General features: G+C 41.8%; 1 protein-coding gene across 2 annotated transcripts in view; it reads right to left on the reverse strand.

The window, feature by feature from the left end:
• LOXL2 (lysyl oxidase like 2) overlaps window positions 1–24311 on the reverse strand; it is a 143469-nt gene that overhangs the window by 1318 nt on the left and 117840 nt on the right. For both annotated transcript variants that reach the window (XM_089692477.1, XM_089692478.1), the window contains 3 exons: window positions 17807–17922; window positions 17541–17677; window positions 7992–8103 (listed from right to left, as the gene is read on the reverse strand). In XM_089692477.1, coding sequence (XP_089548603.1) covers window positions 7992–8103; window positions 17541–17677; window positions 17807–17922 — 365 coding nt within the window. The remainder of the gene's footprint in view (window positions 1–7991; window positions 8104–17540; window positions 17678–17806; window positions 17923–24311) is intronic.

Genomic DNA, 24311 nt, shown 5'->3' on the forward strand with positions numbered 1-24311 from the left:
AGGCCAAAAGGGACTGTACCCGAACCGTACATGAGCAGGGAAGGCCTTTAATGTCGGTGCATGGGATCCTGGGGGCAGCGATCTATGGTGTACAGTGTACCCAGTGACCTTGCTGCAGAGTGCCATACAAGTTCATGGCATTGATCCCTCAGGAAAAATATCGGGTCCCTGAAAGCCCTGTGGGGCATGCCCACAGTGATGAGTGAAAAGTAGGCCTGCTGGCTCTTTAGCTATGGACTGACTGGTAACTGTCTTTGAATACTAGCCCTGAGTCTACACAGCATGGGGATCCTGTTGTGCTGCTTGGAGCTATTATTCTTCCATCCTTGCATAGTAGAAGTTGCCACTTCAACACCAGGCACAGCAATTATTGGGACGCTTGCCCAGTTTGACTCCATGTGAAGCTATGTAAGTCAATATCCTGTTAATTTAGGACAATCAGGAGTCCTTGGATCTACCAATGCATTTGACTGTCAAACCAGGTCTGCTCTGGAATGGTGGATATCCACACAAATGCTGGATACTGGAAAAGCCTTTGTTCCGCTGAATTGGAAGGTCTTGACATGTGCCAGCCCTTTCAGGCTAGGGAGGTGTTCTGGAGAACCTCTCAGTTCACAGAATGTGGTAGTCAGAGGAGCCCGAAGTTGTCAGTCAATATCCTGAAACTTCCAATGTCTACAGCTGGCTCTCCTACACTGGTCTGCCCATCCTCGGGTCCTCCCATCAGGGTGCAGTCAGGCAATACTATGGCTGTGGCTAAGGAAGTACAAGAAGCAGCGCTGCTCGGAAAGAAGCAGACCTATCTTGTCTTGGTCAGAAATTTATGTTCTATCCCTCTCTGCTGTGCACATTCCAGGAGTGGAAAATTGTCAGGTGGACTTGCTCAACTGAATGCAGACGAATGGGCACTTGAGGGGATGTTTGCTGAGATCCTTTGGTGGTGGGATCCAGACGTGGATCTCGTGGTGTAGATATTCACTACAAGTTTGTGTCCCAAACCAGAGATCCATTGTTTGCAGTGAATTCCCTAGTGATTCTTGGAGGTCAGTTTTCCCTGATCTTCAGTGCATTCATAAGGTATTCAGACCCCCCTCACGTTTTTCAGTTTTATGTTGCAGCCTGATACTACAGTTGTTTAAATTTGTTTTATTTTCTCTCAATCTACACTCAGTACCCCATAATGACAAAGGGGAAAAACAATTTTAGAAATGTCTGTGAATTTATTAAAAAGAAAAACTTGAAATATCACAAGTACTTAAGTATTCAGACCCTTTACTCAGTACGTTTGTAAGTGTTGCCAAAGGTGCTCAACAGCTTAGAATCTTTTTGGGTATGACGCAACAAGCTTTGCACACCTGGATTAGGGCAAATTCTTCTTTGGGTCTCTCCAGAGATGTTCAAGTCAGGGCTCTGGCCGCTGGGCCACTCTAGGACATTCAAAGAGTTGTCCCTACTCCACTCCTGTGTTGTCTTGGCTGTGTACTTAGAATTGTCATATTGGAAGGTGAACAAGCTTCAAGCAGCTTTCTCTAAAACGGTAAAGAGCCCTTAAGCTCATGTTTGGGAATATTATACACATCTTAAGGGGAGCACTGATTGTCACTTCAAACAAGTTGCTACCAGGCTTCAGCATGCTTTCAAATCGTGCTGAAGCCTGCTAACATCCTGTTTTTGGGATCCGTTTTCAGCATTTACAAACTGGAGCTGAAGGGTGCTTTTTAAAAGCTTCAACAGCTTGCGCAAAGGACTGCAAATGCTTTGCAAAAGCTTGCTGTTCACACTGCTGTAATACAAACTGAAACCTGTGCGAAACTTGCCTTCAGCTGCTACTTGGTCTTTGCTTCACACAATTTACCAGGTAGATGTTTATGCATCTGTTGCCACCAGTTTTGGGTGGAATGTCTTGCAGGTGGCTTTGTAGCAGTTTCCCCTCTTCTGTTTTGACTTTTGGGGTGTGCTGGTTTTGCTTCTGTTACCCACCCCCTCATGTTCATTGCTTTGGGCTATCACAAGTTGGCATGAATATTATTTTCTCAGTGTTTTTGTGAAATACAATTAAGAAATGTGGATTTTTGGTTTACATGTAAAGTTGTGTTTTTGTTTTGTTTTTTATCTTGGGAGTATATCACAGGAAACTGATCCCTGTCCCTTGTCTGCTCCTTTACTGCTTGCTACAAAACTGATGCTTAGTTGAGCTGGGAGGGGTTATGCCTATGTGCTGCTTCCTGCCTTTTTTCGGTCCAGTGTTATTCACCTGACGGTGGTAGCATAACCCATGTAGTGATAAACATTTGCCCTCCAGAGTATTTTACCCCCCCCCCCTTCCTGACCAGGCCTTTTTTTTACTATTTGGTGCCGCACTATTTCAACTGGTAATTGCGTGGTCATGCAATTCTGTACCCAAATGAAATTGATGTCCCTTTTTTTCCCACACAAATAGAGCTTTCTTTTGGTGGTATTTGATCACCTGTGCGCTTTATTTTTTGCGCTATAAACAAAGACCAAAAATTTAGATATATTTTTTTTTTTTTTCACTTTATAAAAAATAATATAGTAAAAGCAAAGTTACTCAAATTTAAATGTATTCTGCTACATATCTTTTGGTTAAAAAAAAAAAAAAAAATTCCAAGAAGTGTATATTGATTGCTTTGTGTGAACCAAACTACAAACTAGGATATAGATACTGCAATTTATGATATTTATGCTGCGCTAGTTTAACTGACAATTGCGTGGTCATGCAATGCTGTACATAAATTTTTTTTTTGCGCAATAAATGAATATTTGTCATAAAAAAAATATCAAATTTCGTTATTTAGGCAAAATATATTTTGCTACATGTCTTTGGTGAAGAAAAAAAATTCCCAATAACTGCATATTAATTGGTTTGTGTGCCAGTTATAGCAGCTACAAACAATGGTATAGATCATGGAATTTACACAGCTTTTACTTTCTGGCTGCCGATCACATTGCTTAAGGTGCTAAAATACCAGGACAGTGCAAACATCCCCAAATGACCCCTTTTTTGGAAAGTAGACACCCTAAGCTATCTGCTGAGAGGCATGTTGAGTCCATGACAGATCTATATATATAATATAATATTTTTTTTTTCTTTTAACAAAGTTGTCACTTAAATTGTGTATTGCTCACACAAGCCATGGGTATATGTGGAATTACACTGCAAAATACATTCTACTACTTTTACAGAGTATGGGGATACCACATGTGAGGGGTTTTTTTTTTTTTTTTTGGGAGCCTAGCCACATACAGGAGCCGGAAATCTAATGACCCCTGTGAAAGCTTTAAGGTGCGCAACTTCCTCACCTCACTACCTATGACCGTTGCGGAGGCCCTGAAATGCCAGGATAGCACCAACCCCCCCCCCCCCCCTTCATGACCCCTTTTTGTAAAGTAGACCCCCCCCCCCCAAGGAATTTAAAAAGAGGCATGGTGAGTATTTTGCAGATCTGTTTTTTTTTTTGTTTTTTTTTTTTTCTGCCCAAGGTTTTGAAATTAAGAAAAAATGTTTGTTTTCTTTCTTAATTTTCAAAAAACGTGTGGCAACAAACGGGATCTACAAAATACTCACGATGCTTCTTATTTCTTATCAAACTCCTTGGTGTCTACTTTCCAAAAAGAGGTCATTGGGGGGGGGGGGGGGTTGGTGCTATCCTGGCATTTCAGGGCCTGCAAAACTGTGATAGGTACTCATGAAGTGTAATAAGGAAATAAAGCCCTTTTTTTAAAAGCCTGCAGGTGCTTATTGGATTTTGGGGTCCTGTATGCGGCTAGACTGTAAAATTCTCTCATGTGGTACCCCCATACTCAGGAGAAGTAGCAGAATGTATTTTGGGGAGTAAGTCCCCATCTACCTATGACATGTGTGAGCAATAAATCATTTAACTGACAATTTGTGTAAAATTAAATACATTTTTTTTTTTTTTTTAAATCACTCTTAATGCTATCCCAGGGAATGTAAATATGCCCTGTGACTACAATGGGCATTGATAGGTACCGTATATACTCGAGTATAAGCCAACCCAAATATAAGCCGAGGTACCTAATTTTACCACAAAAAACTGTGAAAAACTATTGACTCGAGTATAAGCCAAGGGTGGGAACACCAGTGGGAAGAATCGTGCCTCATCATTGGTGTCAGTGGGAGGAATAGTGCCCCATCATTGGTGTCAGTGGGAGGAATAGTGCCCCATCATTGGTGTCAGTGGGAGGAATAGTGCCCCATCATTGGTGTCAGTGGGAGGAATAGTGCCCCATCATTGGTGTCAGTGGAAGGAATAGTGCCCCATCATTGGTGTCAGTGGAAGGAATAGTGCCCCATCATTGGTGTCAGTGGGGGGAATAGTGCCCCATCATTGGTGTCAGTGGCGGGAATAGTGCCCCATCATTGGTGTCAGTGGCGGGAATAGTGCCCCATCATTGGTGTCAGTGGCGGGAATAGTGCCCCATCATTGGTGTCAGTGGCGGGAATAGTGCCCCATCATTGGTGTCAGTGGCGGGAATAGTGCCCCATCATTGGTGTCAGTGGCGGGAATAGTGCCCCATCATTGGTGTCAGTGGCGGGAATAGTGCCCCATCATTGGTGTCAGTGGCGGGAATAGTGCCCCATCATTGGTGTCAGTGGCGGGAATAGTGCCCCATCATTGGTGTCAGTGGGGGGGTGGAGGAAAAGTGCCCCATCGTTGGTGTCAGTGGGAGGAATAATGCCCCATCGTTGGTATCAGTGGGAGGAATAATGCCCCATCGTTGGTATCAGTGGGAGGAATAATGCCCCATCATTGGTATCAGTGACACCAATGATGGGGCACTATTCCTCCCACTGACACTTGCTGACCCCTGTTCCAGTATGGTGCTGCTGCAGCCAGCATATGTGGTTGCAGCAGCACCACCTAAGCACGGCACACTTACCTGCATTTCCTTCACTCTATTTTCGCGGGGCCGCTCAGCTCCGCCTCCTCGCCGGTGATTGGCCGCCTGTGTGGCCGCCAGAACTGTAGCTCAGGAAAGGCAATCACCGGTGAGAAGGCGGAGCCGAAAAGCCGCGTGAACATCCAGTGGACGAACCGAATGAAGGAGCAGCCGCGCTTCCTGGACCGGATCGTCGTGGGACCAGAGCCAGGTAAGAGACAGCAGCCCCCTGCAGACGTTGACTTGAGTATAAGCCGAGGGGGCCTATTTTTCAGCACAAAAAATGTGCTGAAAAACTCGGCTTATACTCGAGTATATACGGTATTCTTTTTTTGAGAAATCTGGTGTCTGACTATAGATATCTCCTCTTCCCTAACATTATCTAATCTCGCCAAGATCGGTGTGATCAGATGCTTGCCCAATTTACAAATGGCGCTGTTTATATCCTGCGGAACTGAAGTGATGAAATGCTTGTAGCTTCCGATTTCTTAGACTATAGAGATGATTGGCACTATTCTGGTCTCCAATCAGCTTTATGGGCAACTGGTAAAAACACCGGCTGCATTCTCAGGTTCACCCGATGGCACGGGACTGCCCAAGAAGGCCATGGAAGGTGTGGGGAGGGGCATCTTCTCCTTCTGCTTGTAAAAGCAATCCTGCAGCTAATTGGCCACTACGATTGCTTTTACATCAAAGTCCAGTGATGTACCAGTGCATCGCTGGTCCTTGTTGGGTTTATGTGATTTTTTTTTTTTTTTTTTTTTTTTTTAAATGCAGCCTGTGGGCTGAATGAGAGACAGAGACTCTCTGCCAGAAAAGTGTGTTATGCCCACCGTTAGAATATACTGCCCTACACCCACCCACTGCTAAAGTTTTCTAAAGCGAGCAAAATCCTCTCTCGTATTAAGAGGTATAGACTCTTTAGAGAGAGAGATCATATTACCATTGTACAAATCAGTCGTAAGACCTCATCTAGCATATGCAGTTCAATTTTGGACACGAATTCACAAAAAGAACATTGGGGAACTGGAAAAAGTACAGAGAAGGGCAACCAAACTGCGAAGAGGCATAGAGGAGCTCAGCTATGAGATTGGAGGAACTGAATTTATTCTCTCGAGAAGAGATTAAGGGGGAATATGATCAACATGTATAAATACATCAGTGGTTTATATAGTGAACTCGGTGTAGAGTTATTCACCCTGAGGTCATCATAGAGGACCAGGGGGCACTCTTTATGCCTGGAGGAAAAGAATTTCATCTCCAAACATGGAAAGGTTTCTTCACAACGAGAGCTGTGAAAATGTGGAATAGACTCACTCGAGTTGGTTCTGGTCAGCTCGGTGGATTGCGTTTTAGTAATGCCCATGTTGAGGGTTGGGCCCAAAAAAACTTTAAATTTGGAAACCATAATGGGTTTCCATGCAAATTGTCCAGCAAGGTTTGAATTTGGGTTGGCACCATTAAATGTTGTGCATATAAATTACTTTGAACCACAATCGATACATCCAGATCTTCCATGAAAAACGGCTCCAAAAAAAGCAAGGGGAGTAGTTAAATTTGCTGTTTCCACCTGAATTCTGGGTTGAAAGTACAGGTGCTGCCAATCAGGATTTGCAAGCACATCCAGAAGGATACCAGTGGCTCTACAGGCTTGTGTGCGAATTCTTGGTGGCTGAGGGATAATACTTGTGCTTGTCACCTCACTAGCTTGTACTGCACTTATGGGATTTGCCACATCACCAAGTGATACTGCAGTGCTGGTATGTATAAGACCAGGATGTACTAGGCCACTGGTGCTTGCCCGTTCACCAAAAGGTCGAGCGGCACTAGTACTGGCACTCTGCTGCATATGAGAATTGTCATGCAATTGTAACATCTCAGGAACCTTGGAACGGGGTTGGGTATGCCTGACCTTGGCAGGGACCTGTTCTCCATTGTCAGAGCTATCTGTCAGGGTGCCGCTGCTGTCTACAGGTTCATATTCTGAGGCTGATTTGTGTCAGTGAGTCTTCCCCTTTGCTCTCACCTGACATGCTCAGAATACTGTAGGCCTCTCGTTTGACATTTTGGCCACTAAATTTATAGGTACCTAGCGCGACTCATGGGAAAAAGCACCTGGCTATCAGGGACTGCTTGAACTGCTACAGAAAAAAAAAAATTACTGTCAAGTGCTAACAGAGATCAAGTCTGATTTCTGCGAACACTGCGGTTTTGTGTGCAACGTATCAAGTGACAATGATCTACTGACACTGCACTTGGTGGGGGGAGGTAAGTGTAGGAGCTTACTGGTGGCACTGATGGGCACAGGTGGGTGGCAATGATCATCAGGGCATTGATCCCTTCACTGACAATTGCTGGTTCGCGGTAGTACTTTCCTCACGCTGTGACAGTGTGAGGAAAGTGAAGCCAATAACCAGTAACTGTATTTACATGGTGATATGCTGTGTCATTGGACACAGCTGGTCACGTGGTAAAAGGCCACTGTGATTTGGCCTTTTACCGTATGACACAGCGATCACAGGCGGTGCTGGGTGTGTACTGAAGGGGGCGTGTTCTGGGAGGACGTCCTCCCAGAACTAGGCCACCGCGCTCTAGCCGTCCTTTGTTGTGGTTAAAGTGAAATGCACACAGGAAATGTTCTTACTGCTTCAAAGAATTGCCATATGCATTGCCCAGTGTTACCTCGGAGTGACTGCAACACACCATTAATGCTTTTCAACAGTATGCTGCAAGTCTTAGCTCTAAGGTAACAGTGCGTGAAATGAATGGCCTTTCCAGCTGGTTTTTTTTTTTCTGTGTAGGAACAGGGAACGTGCCTGGATTTTCATTTCTTGGCTTCTCCTACAACTGTGTATAATGTTGTAAAAAACTTAGCCACCTTGAGCTTATATTTGCATGGGAGCTGCTTTTTTCTTTTTATTAACCTGAAATTCAGAGGCAAATCAATGCACCTCAAAAGTACTTTAAAACTTTGTGTTAACCTCGCTTGCATTTCATTCCTGAATCAGATGCTGCACTCCCGGATGTCAACCTACTAGTGTTCAAAATATAGCTCCGGCTCCACTCACCTATATGGCAGTTGTACATCCATATACGCTGACCATCATATCGACATCGACACTTCATGATGTTGTTGGTGTAGTCTGACTCTGCAACCTCCTGGTTGGGATTAATAATAACCTGTAGGACACAAACATGTAAGAACACATGAAACCGAAGGTAAAATACTGATAGATGCAGCAGCTGTGTTGGCCAGTAGAGGGTACTTCCGTTTTAGTAAAACTGAGACATTCTGTTGATATGACTGTTTTCCATGAACATACCATCTGTTTTGTTGCCCCTCAGTGCTACTTTATTACAGTTTGCCATTTTGTTAGATCCCCAATATGAGAAAACCATTAGGAAAGTTCTAAGAAGTCTTCAACATGAGTAATCATTTTCCACTCTTCAGTATGAGAAACGGCTGTGTCTCCTGATAATAGGCCAAGTTTTTACTGAGCTAATTGAACTGTGTCTTGTAAAAGCCAGTATTTTACCTATTGTCACATGTTGTTCAGAAGGAATGGAGAAATTGACTAAAACGGGGATGACTTGAGAATGGGAAAGCATTTAAATTGGGTTACAAATGCCAAAATATCTGGTACAAGTCTTTCAAAGAAAATGAAAGGTGATGAAGTGGTGTCACCAGAAATAGACTGTCTAAACGATGACAAAGTGAAAGCATTGGCGTAGCCCAAATGTGAGGTTAAGCTATTAGATTATTTAGAGCAGGTGAGAAGAAGTTTTAGACTCCATGCACACTAGGAGCTAGTGCAAGGTAATATAATGTGCTAGTATACATCGCATACTACCATATTATGAAATGCTTATGGGCTGAAAAAGCACATGCTCAGGATTAATTTGAGGGTATGTACATCCAAATTGGAGGAAGAGTTTAGGTGTGGGCTGCTCCTTCGTTATTTCTTCATCAATTAAACATGCATGCATGGCTTACAGTGGTGCTAGGTCATTGGTGTTCAGTGCTGATGAGACAGAAGCAGCTGGATGAATTCTGCAGTGTTTAGAGATATACTATCATCCCAGATTCAGCCAAATGCAGCAAAGTTGATTGGACAGTGCTTCACAGTACAGATGGACAATGATCCAAACCACACTGCAAAAGCAACCCAGGTGCTTTTGAAGGAAAAGTGGAATACTCTGCAATGGTCTGAGAGTCAATCACCTGATCTCAACCCAAATGAGCATGTCGTTTCATTTGCTGAAGGCAAAACTAAAGGCAGAAAGACCCACAAACAAAGAACTGAAGACAGCTGCAGTTAGAGCCTGACAGAACGAAGGAAACCCAGTCTTTGGTAATGTTCATGGGTTCCAGACTTCAGGCAATCATTGCCAGTAAAGGATTGTCCACAAAATATTACAAATTAACATTTTATTTATGATTATATTCAATTGTCCAATTACATTTGTTCCTTTGAAAAAGGGGGGGGGGGTGGCTACTCTTAAGAGCTGTAATTCCTAAACCCTTCCTCCAATTTGGATGTACATACCCTCAAATTAAACCTGAGTGTACACTTTGAGACCATATCCATTATATAACTATAGCTTGTATATGTTTTGGTAAATACCTGAAAAAAACAAATTGTGCCTGTGTCCAAATATATATGGACCTAACTGTATATCTCTGCAGAATTCCTAATATCCTATTTTTTTCATTGTTTTAAGCTTAATACTTTAGGCAAGTATAACCAACCATATGTAGAATGTTGTAGAGAAAGGGCCTGACTGAGGTTGAAACATTATAGTAATCTACAACAAGGATTTAAAAACTGATTTGAATTATTTGAAGTTTACATCTTGAGGCAGTGATAATGGGTTAAAGGACTCTTGCATACCTGTTCATTGAACAGGCAGTGAGGCCATTGAAAGTAAATTGCACGCATATTTCCACACCTGGGAGACAGAGGTACAGCATACTGCTGCCCATAATAATGAATGGACGTACATTGGCTGTATACAGGTATAAGGCATACTTGCATAAACACGTGTATTGGCATAAATCCCTGGGTTCAGCTTGTGTGTGTCCATGGATTTAGGTATGTGCTTATGCAAGAAACGCATATACCGTATTTTTCGCTCCATAAGACGCACCTGACCATAAGACGCACCTAGGTTTTAAAGGAGAAAAAGAAAAAAAAATATTCTGAACCAATGGACTGCAGACATAGTACAGGGGATGACCAGAGACTGCGGACACAGTACAGGAGATGACCAGAGACTGCGGACACAGTACAGGGATGGTCAGAGACTGCAGACAAACTAGAGGAGACAGACTGCGGATATAGTACAGATGACCAGAGACTGCGGACACGGTACAGGAGATGACCAGAGACTGCAGACAAACTAGAGGAGACAGACTGGTCATCTCCTGTACTGTGTCCGCAGTCTGACTGTCTCCTCTAGTTTGTCTGCAGTCTCTGGTCATCTCCTGTACTGTGTCTGCAGTCTCTGGTCATCTGTACTATAGCCGCAGTCTCTGACTGTCTCCTCTAGTTTGTCTGCAGTCTCTGACCATCCCTGTACTGTGTCCGCAGTCTCTGGTCATCTCCTGTACTGTGTCCGCAGAGACTGCGGACACAGTACAGGAGATGACCAGAGACTGCGGACATAGTACAGATGACCAGAGACTGCAGACAGTGCAGGGGATGACCAGAGACTGCTGACCTTTGAGGAGGGAGGGGGAGTGGGTACCTGAATTTGACAGGTACCCGCTCCCACTTCCGTGGAGTTGTCTTTCCCTCTTCTGCCCGCGCCGCCTTCTGTGACAGCCGGGTGCCCACTGCGCATGCGCGAGAAGCGCTGCGCTTTGTGAATGGCCCGTCGCCTTCTGGGACCTGTCATGTGTCCCAGAGAACACTGGACCATTCACAAAGCGCAGTGCATGCGCAGTGGGCACCCGGCTGTCACAGAAGCCAACGTGGGAAGACTGTGCAGCCCTGGAGCGAGGAACAGGTAAGGCCCTGCAGGAGAGAACAGCTGAGCGGCCGGCCCGGTGTTCTGACATGGTGGCGGCAGAAATACCGGACCGGCTGCTTTATATTCGCTCCATAAGACGCACTGACATTTTTCCCCCCCCCCCCCTTTTTGGGGGGAAAAAAGTGCGTCTTATGGAGCGAAAAATACGGTACCTTCATATACATAGCATACAACTATTCATTACTAAGGGTGAATGTATGTTTCAGCTGTGTTTCCAAAGCGCAGAAATATGCACACAATTTACATTGTACAGTCTCATACTTTTGTGTGCATCTCTCTCTGACCAGTTCCTACTCTGCAAAATGCCAAATACTTGCTTATAGCATACTTTACTAGACATATGCTAATATGGCTTAGACAGACATAGCTGGAGAACTGCAGATGTTTGTCACTGACCTACACAGTAGAAATGGAGATAGAGATATATAAGCTACAGTATTTGGATGTTAGCACAGCTATAACAGATCAAGTGCCAGAGAAAGATTACTTTGGCAAAGTTGGCCCGCTTGAACATTCTTTGCAATGTAGGTGAATGAAAAATGCTTGTTTTTTTCTGAAAATATTTGCTACAACTATGTAAGAGTGTATAGCAGTGTGCAAAGGGTTGATTCAGAATTTTTAGTGTTAACGCGGTTACACTCTTTTAGCACCTGAAGTCGTACATGTGCTGTGGCCAAAAGTTTTGAGAATGACACAAATATTATTTTTCACAAAGTCTGCTGCCTCAGTTTTTATGATGGCAATTTTCATATACTCCAGAATGTTATAAAGAGTGATCAGATGAATTGTAATTAATTGCAAAGTCCCTCTTTGCCATGAAAATGAACTTCATTCTAAAAAAAAGCATTTCCACTGCATTTTAGCCCATGTCTGTGATTCTCTCGTTAACACAGATATCAGTGTTGGCAAGGACAAGGCTGGAGATCATTCTGTCCTGCTGACTGAGTTAGAATAACAGACTGGAAGCTTTAAAAAGAGGGTGGTGCTTTAAATCATTGTTCTTCCTCTGCTAATCATGGTTACCTGCAAGGAAATACATGTAGTTACTATTGCTTTGCACAAAAGGGATTCCCAGACAAGGATATTGCTGCTACTAAGATTGCTCCTAAATCAACCAATTCAAGGTTCAATTGTTATGACGAAGGCTTCAGGGCGCTCAAAGTTCAGTAAGCACCAGGACTGTCTCCTAAAGTTGATTCATCTGCAGGATTGGAACATCATCTGTGCAGAGCTTGCTCAGGAATGACAGCAGCCAGGTCTGAGTGCAGCTGCATGCACCGTGAGGCAAAGACTTTTGGATGATAGCCTGGTGTCAAGAAGGGCAACAAAGAAGCCACTTCTCTCCTGGAAAAACATCAGGGACAGACTGATATTCTGCAAAAGGTATAGAGATTAGACTGCTGAGGAGTGGGGTAAAGTAATTTTATCTGATGAATCCCCTTTCTGATTGTTTGGGGTTTCAGGAAGAAAAAAACCTTGTCCGGAGAAGAAAAGATGAGCACTATCATCAGTGCTGTGTCATGCCAATAGTAATGCATCCTGAGACCATTCATGTGTGGGGTTGCTTCTCAGCCAAGGGAGCGGGCTCACTCACAATTTTGCCTAAGAACACATCCATGAATAAAGAATAGTACAAAAACATCCTCTGAGTGCAACTTCTCCCAACCATTGAAGAACAGTTTGGTGACCAATAATGCCTTTTCCAGCATGATATGGCACCTTGCCATAAGGCAAAAGTGATAAATAAGTGGCTTGGGGAGCAAAACATCCAAACTTTGAGTCCTTGGCCAGGAAACTCACCAGACTTTAACCCCATTGAGAACTTGCGGTCAATCTTCAAGAGGTGGGTGAATAAAAAAACCCCTCAGAAGTTCTGACAAACTCCAAGCATTGATTATGCAGGAATGGGCTGCCATCAGTCAGGAAGATGAGAATTACAGAGGTCTTGAAAAAGAAGGGTCGGCACTCAAATATTGACTCTCCATAAACTTGATGTAATTGTCAATAAAGGACTTTAACACTTATGAAATGCTTGTATACCTCAGTATACCAGAGTAACATCCAACAAAAAGATCTAAAAACACTGAAGCACCAGACTTTGAAAATGAATATTTGTGTCACTCAAAACTTTTGGCCATGGCTGTATGTAAGCTATTTGGATTTATGCACAAACATCTCATGAGGCTGTCATGACAATCCCTGCTTTACTGCCTGGAGAATCTGTTAAAGTGGAACTAAACCCTTTTGTCCTTTTCAAGCAAAGAAGCTGCCATCTTAATCTCTGTTTGATCTGCAACTGCCATGGTGCTGCACAAGTGATCAGCCATTTGATGGTTTGGCAGTTTGGTTGAGAGCACAAGAAAATGTGACAGCATTCCCGGCATGCCTTAAATGTATCCTTTTTTAAACCATTAAATAGATGGGTTTAGTTCTGCTTTAAGTAGTGAAGACAGGACCAGCGTGAACGTTTCCTGTTTAAAGAGGAACTTTACCATAACAACGTGATAAAAAAATGTTCTTTAGCAAGGAACATACATTCCACGTTAATAATTATGCTAACAAAATTAGTATTTGCTGTAAATTTCCTCCAGCATTGCTCTTGTTTCTTCTTGCTGGAGGCTTTCATTTTGCTGAAGCCCAAAGCCTCTGAACAGCAGTAAATCATAAAGCGGAACTTAACCCATCGATTTTAACGGTTCAAAAAAAGTTACATTCCTGAGATGCCAGGATTGCCAACTTTCACATTTGCTTGAGTCCTTAACCAAACTGCGAAACCATCAAAGGGCTGGTGTCAAAAGTGATCACATTTGCAGTACCATGGCAGGTGCAGATCAAACAGAAGCAGCTTCCTTGGCTGTAAAGGATAGGAAGGTTAATTTGCTGACTAAAGTTCTAATTTAAAGTGGAATTAAAGTCCTGCAAGATCACTTGAGGTTGACCCCTTTTGCAGTTATAGTGAAATAAAACATTAAAAATAAGTGCTTCTATTGTTTAAAATCCAGTAATACACTGCTTCTCCCTGCTCTGCACATGCTTAGTTGCTCTCCATTTTTAGGCACTGATGAATCCTATCCATATCTTTACAGCCAAAGAAGCTGCTTCTGTTTGATATGTTACTGCCCAGGTGCTGCAATTGTAATCAGTTATGACACCAGCCATGCTGGTTTGACAGCAATCCCAGCATTCCAGGAATGTAACTGTTTTTTGAAAGTTAAATCAATGAATTTAGTTCTGCTTTATGATTTAGTGCTGTTTGTGGGCTCTTGCCTTCAACAAAATGGCAGCCTCCAGCAAGCAGAAACAGGAGCAATGCTGGAGGCAATTTTCAGCACACACTCATTTTGGTAGCTTGGTTATTAATGTGAAATGTACAGTCATGACCAAAAATATTGGCACCCCAGCATTTGTAAGATAATGCATGACTGTTGTTGCAATTACAAATGTTTAGGCATTCTCATGTTTATATCTTTTGTTTTGTTTGGTATGACACAAAAAGTGGAGAAACCAAAAGCCAAATCTGACACATTCCATGCTAAACCCCAAAAATTAACTGGACAAAATTTATTGGCACCCTCAATTTAATATTTGGTAGCACACCCCTTGGAAAAAATAACTAAAATCAATTGCTTCCTGTAACCATCAATGAGTTTCTTACATCACTCTACTGGAATTTTGGACCACTTTTCTTTCGCCAACTGCTCCAGCTCTCTGAAAGGGTTCCTTTTCCCAAATGCTGTTTTGAGATCTCTCCACAGGTGCTCTATGGAATTGAGATATGGACTCATTGCTGGCCAGTTCAGTACTCTACAGCACTTAGTCTGAAACCATTTCTGGGTTCTTTTTGACGTGTGCTTTGGGTCATTGTCCTGCTGTAAGACCCATGACTTCTGACAGAGACCCAACTTCCTGACACTTGGCCCTACATTGCCCCCCAGAATTCTTTGGTAATCTTCATATTTCATAATGTTATGCACACAGTCAAGACAGCCAGTGCCTGAAGTAGCAAAGCAGCCCCAAAACATCAGTAAACCTCCATCTAAGGACTGTATTCTTTTCTTTAAAGGCCTCAGTTATTTTGCTGAAAACAGTAGAATGATGGGCTTTACCAAAAATCTGTAATTTTGTTTCATCTGGCCACAGCACATTCTCCCAAAAGGATTTGGGCTTCCTCAGATAAGTTTTGGCAAACTCCAACCTAGCTTGTTTGTGTCAGCATTGGGGTCCTCCAGGGTCTCCTACCATAGCACCCCTTTTCATTTAGATGGCGATGTATAGTGAGAGCTGACACAGGTGCTTGAAGGTCTGCTTGAATTTGTCTGGAAGTTGATTGAGGTTCTTTAGCCATCATTCGAACAATCCTTCATTGCAATCTTTGATCAAGTTTTCTCTTTTGTCCATTGCGATTAGCTACAGTGTCATGGGCTGTAAACTACTTGACAATGTTGAGCACAGTGGATAAAGGAGCATTAAGATCTCTGGCGGTAGACTTGTAACCTTGAGATTGTCCGTGCTTTTCCACAATTTTTGTTCTCAAATCTTCAGACAATTATATTCTGATCTTTCTCTTCTCCATGTAACAGACACAAAACAGAAAGTTTGGCTGGCCATACAGTATACAATTTTCTGTCCAATTTCTGCCCAATTTCTTTTAGATTTACCTTCAACTATGTAGTGCAAGGGCCCCACTAATTGGATACAATTGAAAGTGTTGTTTAGGTTTGAGCTCATATTATATGGTTTTTGGTAAATCTAAAGCAAAAATCTCAAGAAAATTGTATAATGTATGGCTAGCCTTAGAGTAAATTTTTCACCATTTTTACTGGTTGCTGGTGTGATTTCTATAGTGTCAGCACCTGCTAATTGATCCAGGTGAGGTTTTAGTTGCAAATTCCACGAGCATCACAAACTTGGAATGCAATTATTTCTTACAATTTTGAGAAGGTGCTAATAATTTGCATAATACCAATACCAACAAAAGAAATAAACATGAGAATGCCTAAACATTTGTAATTGCAACAATTTTCTGAGCGAAGTGGTGCATTATCCGACAAATGCAGTGTGCCAATATGTTTGGTCATGACTGTATGCTCCTTGCTAAAGAGCATTATTTTTTATTAGGTTGTTATGAGAAAAGTTCATCTTTAACACTGTCGGAAATATGGCCACTAAAAAGTTGACAGTGCCTAAAAATAGCAACTGAGCATGTGCAGAGCAGGGTGAGACAGTGTATTGCTGGATTTTCAATAGTATAGACACTTGTTTTTAATGTTCTACAAAGCTATACATCCAAAAGGGGCCAGCCTGAAGTGTTCTAGCAGGACTTTATTTTCTGACTAAAGTGCTACTTTAACCCCTTGACGCCGACGTAACACAAATAAGCGGCCTCACGGACCTGGGCTTTTTTCCGTGGGGCTGCATATTTGCGTACCTGTCTTTGTGCTGGGAGCGCGCCGCTCGGCGCGCTCCCAGCACCATGACCGCGGTGTCACTGAGAGCCCCGGGTCCCGTTCTAACGATCGGGACCCGGGACTCCCGATTCCGGGTCACGTGATCGCTGTGATAGCCTCTGATTGGCTGTCACAGTGATCAATCACTGTGCAGCCCGGCCCCTTTGTTTTCTCTCTCTCTATGAATGGAGAAGAGATACATTGTATCTCTCGAACTCCTGACATAGAGAGATAAAAAAAAAAGTTTGTAGAAAAAAAAAAAGATAAATATTAAAAAATAAAGAAAAATACCTAGATCAAGGTTTGATCTAGTTCAGTACCAGGGTTAGTGTTTGGGTCAAGGGCAAAGGTCAGGGTCAAAGGTCAGGATTTAAAAAAAAAATTTGGTGTCAGTTCGTGTTAATGTCAATGTCAGTGACAGTGTGTTTTATGTAAAAAAAAAATAAAAAAAAAAAAAGACAAAAACAAAATGCGCACTGTTGTTTCTGGACTGTACTACGGGTCCAAACAACAAATACCATACACATATATGGTATTGCTGCGATCGTCAAGAACTGGAGAATGTATTTTGGGTTGTTCTTTGGTGGTAGGTTATGGTTGTAACAAGAAACACACAGTTAAATTAATAAAAATGATTTTTTTTTACTATTTTGGCCCAGTTTTCCTTTAATAATAAAAAAAAATTAGGACCTATCCATTACCATTTACCACCAAATGAAAGCCCAATTTGTCCTGAAAAAAACAAGGTATAATCCACCTGGACGTACAAAGTAGTTGTGACGATATGTACGGTTTTACTAACACATGTCAACGTTGCAGAATTGTGCTTAGGCATTTAGATTTGTTTTACCCTTAGGCGTGAAGGGGTTAAAGACTGCTTAACAATGGCAGCATTGCTATTGGTAAACTGAATTTCAGCTGGCTAGGGAGAAAATACAACTAAATAACAGCACCCACAGCCATCCCTGAGAAGTGATGTGTCACTATTAAAACATTTATAGAACAGACTGTTACAAATGCTCAGTATTGACTGCTTCTCATTACATTTTGGAAACCATTTTCTTTAAAATATGCATCTGAAAGGTAAACAATATCTATATTAAAATAGATTGTTAGAAAATGATTTAAGTATCTTACCTGGAAAAAATAATCTCCTGGAGCCACATCAGTGATATCGACCCACTGGCAATCAATATCATGTCTGTAAATGTCCCAGCAGCCAACACTGATCCCTTGTTCACCAAAATTGGCACACACATACTGTTTCTGTGCATCTGTGTAAAGATTGTGGGAGAGTGTGTAAAATTTCAGAATTTAGGCTGATGAGATGATACAAGGAGGGGCCATACAAGGATATAACAAAATCAGAAACACAAACGTAGAACTTGTCTGTGTGTACACACCTGTCTCACACTCGGAGTCCTCCAGACAGAAACTGGCCTTGTGCCCCTCAGCAACCTTGGTACCATTCAAACTCAGCAAGTCATAGTGAGTGAAGATCTCCATACTGTGGTAGTGGCTGCACAAAACCACAAATAAAGATGTTACCTATAGTCTACATTACAGCTTTGGTTATGTAACACTACCATGATATTAAAGGATACTTCTAAATAATATATTCCAAACACTCCCCACATACTTACCTGGAGAAGGGCACAGCTTTTGGGCTGGCTGCAGACTTTAGGTAACACTTCAGTTTTCCTCCTAAGCCAGAAAGGTTCTCTGCATGCATGGCCTATATGTTGTAGACCCTGACAAAGAAGCCCCCAACTTGCAGGTTTGTAAGCAGATTGCTTTTACGTTAGGGGCTGTTGACAAAATCCTCTGGTTCAGAGAGGACCAGAGCACCACCCAGTGTAGGCCACAGATCCTGGGCCAGGATGCCATCTGATCTGACATAAGTAAAAGGACACAACTAGCATGGAGAGAAAGGTTGCTAGCTTTAGGTTAAATTATATGTACAGTTATCCTCTAACTCAATCTTCCCTGGACACGCTTGCTCCCCTCTCTATGCACAGAACCAGGAGATGCCTGCTACAACCCTGGCAAAAAGACGACACTAAAAGTCTTAAAGAGACACAACCGTACTGTTGAGCAATTGTGGCGTAAAACAAGATTCCTGTAAGAATTCACCCTGTACAAATCTGCCTTTCTAAAATACAACTACCTCCATGCTGCTAAGCAAACATAATTAGTGAATTGAGGAACCTTGTGTGATACCACTTACAACCCAAAGTGTAATGGACAGAGCTACCAACACCTATATGAGACCCAATATATGCTGATATATTATTCTTTGCAACTGTGTGGTGCTTGGTCCTGTGTGTATAAATAACAAGTATACGGAGAATAATGTGTATCTTTAAAATTACCTAAGTTGTGTGACCACATGTACAGTACTGCAAATTAAATAAGTGAAGGAGTTCTACCCAACCCCCAATGCTAACTATAGCAGTAATCTATTCTCCTATAATGAGAAGTAAAAAAAAAATGTGAAATGAAAAAAAATTATACTGGATTTTATGCCATATTCCCAACATTGGAAGGAATGTGCAACCAAAATCTCAGTGCTGCAAATACATATATAGAGAGAGAGAGGTTGAAACCAAACCCCAGTGTTGTGAAAAACTAATCCCAACTAATCAATCTTTGTGCAAATGAATGTGAATCTACAAAACTGTGCAAACAAACTTCCGATTTTATCCAACATAAAAATACCCCAACTCCTGATCTGTTAAGTAAATTGGAACAAGTTCACTTGGAACTTAACATTTGTCTCACCACAAAAGCAGAAAAACAACTGCGTCGGACAAACCATAGGTTTTTTTTCTTGGTGTGACAGACCAGGCTCCCTGTTAGCACATAAACTCACTCCTAAACATTCTCACTTGGCTGTTCCAAAGATTTGGCTTTCGGGGGGAGGTCATATTTCCCAATATCTGCAAAAGATCCTTCACATATTTCATAATTTTTATGTTAAGCTATATAGTCAACCTCAGGATGTTGCTTCCTATTTATTTCAAGACAGTTTATGGACTCCTTCTGTCTCTTGCAGAAGCCCATAAGGAACTTATGGAACAGCCTTTTACTTGCAAGGAGATCCAAAAGGCCATTAAGACGCTATCTTTACATAAATGGCCAGGCTCTGATGATCTCCCTAATAACTATTACAAAACATTCTCTGAACAACTTATCCCTCATATGGCCCTTTATTTTAATTCTTTGAGAGACGGTGGTGTAGTTCCTTTAGATGAGAATAAGGCAAATATTAGCATTACTCCTAAACCCAATAATGACTCTACTGATGTCCTTAATTATCGCCCAATTTTGCTAATCAACTGTGATTTGAAAATTCTTATAAAACGTCTAGCCCTGTTCCTTAATTCCTTTCCAGCACAGTACATTAATAAAGATCAATCTGGTTTCATAACTGGACACCAAATATTGGATCAGATTTGCTGGTCTATTACTCTGATCTCGGCTGTACGTACTAAGTGGAATGCTCTTTCTAGGGAACTACTGTTTATTTAATTGGACCTCCGTAAGGCCTTTGATAGCTTAATTTGGGAATATTTATTTAGTACACTAAAGGCCTTTAAGTTTGCTCCTACATTTCTTTCTTTACTGAACACGTTATATAGCAACCCCTCGGCACAAGTTTCTATTAGAGGACATAGATACTCACTGTTCCCCCTCCAACGCGGTATGAGACAGGGCTGCCCACTCTTAATTACTTTTCATACTGGCAATTGAACCTTTAGCTATGGCGATTTGCTCTCACCCTAACATCCATGGTATCTGTTGTGGGCATCAGGAACACAAATGTGCCCTATTTGTTGATAACGTTCTCATGTATTTCACTGCCTCTCAAGTCACTCTTCCTAATTTGCTATCTCTTTTACGCCAATTTTCCCAAATCTCTGGACTCTTCCTGAATACTCAAAAAAAACAACATCTCCTTACCCTCTTCTATGGTGCAGATCCTTCGGAATACTTACAGCTTTCAATGGGCTCACTGTTCCTTACCATATTTGGGGATTCAAGTAACATCTTCCATCGAGACTCTCTACCTGAGCCAAATACCCTCAACTTTTTAAAAAACTTGGGAGATGATCTTCGCCGTTGGGCGGATTACTCATTATCTTGGTTTGGCAGAATCAACTCTATTAAAATTAAATTTTTACCCAGGTTACCTTACTACTTTAGAACCTTGCCAATAGCAGTCCCGAGAGGTGACTTGCAACATTTATAAGCCAAAGTTCTTTGCTTTGTCTGGGGTAATAGAAAACCTCAGATGAACAAAGTGACATTACATGCCTCGAAGTCACAAGGTGGGATTAGCCTCCCTAATCTACAAGCCTATCTCCAAGCTGCACAAATTGCACAATTGGCCTATACCACTGCCAGGGGGCCTACACCCCTTTGAGTTTCTGTCGAGGAGCTTACTTGTCATCCCTTCGCTGTTGATTCCTTGCTATGGCTCCCTAATCGTTTCCTATACTATGTCCCACCTTATCATACTCTGGGACAGAGCATGCCATCGTAAATTTTTTATCATCTCCGCATACTCCATTGGCTCCTATTTTTTGTAATCCGGAGTTTATATATGGACTGGTACCCACTTCATTTCAATGGTGGATTAATAAAGGGTTATTAAGGATAGGAGACTTATTGGTGACTATCTTATTGCTGACTGGATATACTCTTTACAACATTTTAAAGACAAACTAGAGATGCCCCCTACTGAGATTTTTAGGTAAAACCAAATTTTATCTTTTGTATGATCTAAACTTAAACAACTATATGGACCTCTTGCACATACAACATTTGAGCTTTCATTATAAAACTCTGTTACGTTGGGATTTGGTCCCTACTCGGGTTGCTAAAATGCACCTATCCGTGTCGCCCACTTGCTTTCGCCATTGTGGTCAGATGGGAACTATGCATCACATTTGGTGGCAATGCCCTATAGTGACCAGATTTTGGATTCAGGTGTTCAATTTTATCTACTCATTGACGGGAGTAAATATTCGCAGCTCCCCGGAGACAGCCCTTTTTCACAAATTTCCTGATGAAGTTCCCAGAAAGTCAAATAAACTAATAACCTACAGTGAAGGAAATAAGTATTTGATCCCCTGCTGATTTTGAATGTTTGCCCACTCACAAAGAAATGATCAGTCTAAAAATGGAATGGTAGGTGTATTGTAACACTGAGAGAATAGAAACACAAAATTCAAAAGAAATGAATGTCTAACAAATTAAGCACTGATTTGCATGTTCATGAGGGAAATAAGTATTTGATCCCCTATCATTCAGCAGGATTTCTGGCTACCAGGTTTCTTTCATACAGGTATCAAGCTGCAATTAGAAGCAGTCTCTTAAAGGGAGTGCTGCTAATCTCATTTTGTTACCTGTATAAAAGACACCTATCCACAGGAGCAATCAAACAATCAGATTCCAAACTCTCCACCACGGCAAAGACCAAAGAGCTGTCCAAGGATGTCAGGGACAAGATTGTAGATCTACACAAGGCTGGACTGGGCTACCAAACTATCGCCAAGCAGCTTGGTGAGAAGGTGACAGCAGTTGGTGCAATTATTCGCAAATGGAAGAAACACAAAACAACTGTCAGTCTCCTTAGGTCTGGTGTACCATGCAAGATCTCACCTCGTGGAGTGTCATTGATTATGAGAACAGTAAGGAATCATCCCAGAACTACAGGTGAGGATATTGTCAATGATCTCCAGGCAGCTGGGACCACAGTCACCAAGAAAACAATTGGTAACACACAACGCCGACAAGGATTGGAATCCTGCAGTGTTCGCAAGGTCCCTCTGCTCAAGAAAGCACATGTCCATGCCCGTCAGAAGTTTTCCAATGAACATCTGAATGATGCAGAGGAGGACTGGTTGAAAGTGTTGTGGTCAGATGAGACCAAAATCGAGCTCTTTGGCATCAACTTAACTCGCCGTGTTTGGAGGAAGAGGAATGCTGCTTATGACCCCAAGAACACCACCCCAACTGTCAAACATGGTGATGGAAACATTCTGTTTTGGGGGTGTTTTTCTGCTAAGGGGACAGGACAACTGCACCGCATCAAAGGAACGATGGACGGGGCAATGTAATGTCTAATTGTGGATGAGAAATTATTCCCTCAGCCAGGGCATTGAAAATGGGTCGTGGATGGCTATTCCAGCATGACAATGACCCAAAACACATGGCCAAGGCAACAAAGGAGTGGCTCAAGAAGAAACACATTAAGGTTCTGGAGTGGCATAGCCAGTCTCCAGACCTTAATCTGATTGAAAATCTGTGGAGGGAGCTGAAAGTTCGAGTTGCCAAACGTCAGCCACCAAACGTTAATGACTTGGAGAGGATCTGCCAAGAGGAGTGGGCCAAAATCCCTCCTGAGATGTATGCAAACCTGGTGGCCAAGTACAGGAAATGTCTGACCTCTGTGATTGCCAACAAGGGATTTGCCACCAAGTCATGTTTTGTGAAAGGGATCAAATACCTATTTCCCTCGTGAACATGCAAATCAGTGCATAATTTGTTAGACATGCATTTCTTTTGAATTTTGTGTTGGTATTCTGTCTCTCAGTGTTACAATACACCTACCATTCGATTTTTAGACTGATCATTTCTTTGTGAGTGGGCAAACATTCAAAATCAGCAGGGGATCAAATACTTATTTCCTTCACTATATATGCTTTTAGCAGCAAGAATCACTATTGTCAGATAATGGAAACAGTCAGTGATTCCTTTTGATTATGTTAAGAATACACTTAACCGGCTTATGGTTAATGACAGGCACACCTGTATCCTTCATACTAACACTAAAAAGTTTGATAAAACATGGGATTCATGGATCCGATATACAGTGCCTTGAAAAAGTATTCATACCCCTTGAAATACTAGTATTTCAAATGGTATTGACTCGGGGCTGAATACAAAAGCACGCCACACTTTTCAGATATTTATTTGTAAAAAACTTTAAAAACCATTTATCATTTTCCTTCCACTTCACAATTATGTGCCACTTTGTGTTGATCTAGCACATAAAATCCCAATAAAAAAAAATGTGTTTTTGGTTGTAACATGACAAAATGTGGAAAGTTTCAAGGGGTATGAATACTTTTTCAAGGCACTATATATCAGTCCCTTAATGAGTCCTAGGCTGACCCTCCTTTTTTCTTGTTCTACTCCCTAATCTTTACTTTTCCCTCTGTCTTTCTTCGGCTGGGTACTTTTTAATATACCCTTGACTGTTTCAAGTGGTTTTCACGACAATACATGGATCTGACTTTGATTTTAGTCTCAGGTAGGTGAACAGTGGTCTTCTTTTTTCCCTTTATCTTGCATTCCGTGTGCTTCCCCTCCCTTCTCCCCCCCCTCCCTTGTAATTTATCACTGTGTTGTTAACAATGTAATTTTGATATATCACTGATATTGATTCTGATTGGGTTTGTTATATTCCTGTTCACCAGTGGTCCGGTTCACTGTTTCTTATTTTTAATTGATGAGTATCATTATTACTTTGTATATGACTGTTTATCTAACAATAATCTAATGCTGTAGTTTGTTTATCGGCAGAGGGTATTCTCACTTCCTAACAAACTAATGTTTTTATATCATGACTAAGCATATCATTTTTAAGATATGATGGCGGTTTAAATATTATATTTGTTATCTTTTCTACCATTTCAATAAAAATATTGGAATATAAACTTCCAATTTTAAAAACTAACAGTAATCAAACGTAGTAAAATTAAAAGCACAACTCAACCGTAGGAGTTTACCACCCCCCAACTTTTCGTGTAATTGAGCCCTAAGGATGCCTCTGCTGAATGCAACAAAGGGCTCATTCACAAGAGCAGCAGGCACTGCTGCTCCTCTGGAAAATAATCC

The sequence above is a fragment of the Staurois parvus genome, unplaced genomic scaffold (assembly GCF_062004578.1).
Source record: "Staurois parvus isolate SC_StPar_1 unplaced genomic scaffold, SC_StPar_1.0 ptg000586l, whole genome shotgun sequence".
NCBI classification, from domain to species: domain Eukaryota; kingdom Metazoa; phylum Chordata; class Amphibia; order Anura; family Ranidae; genus Staurois; species Staurois parvus.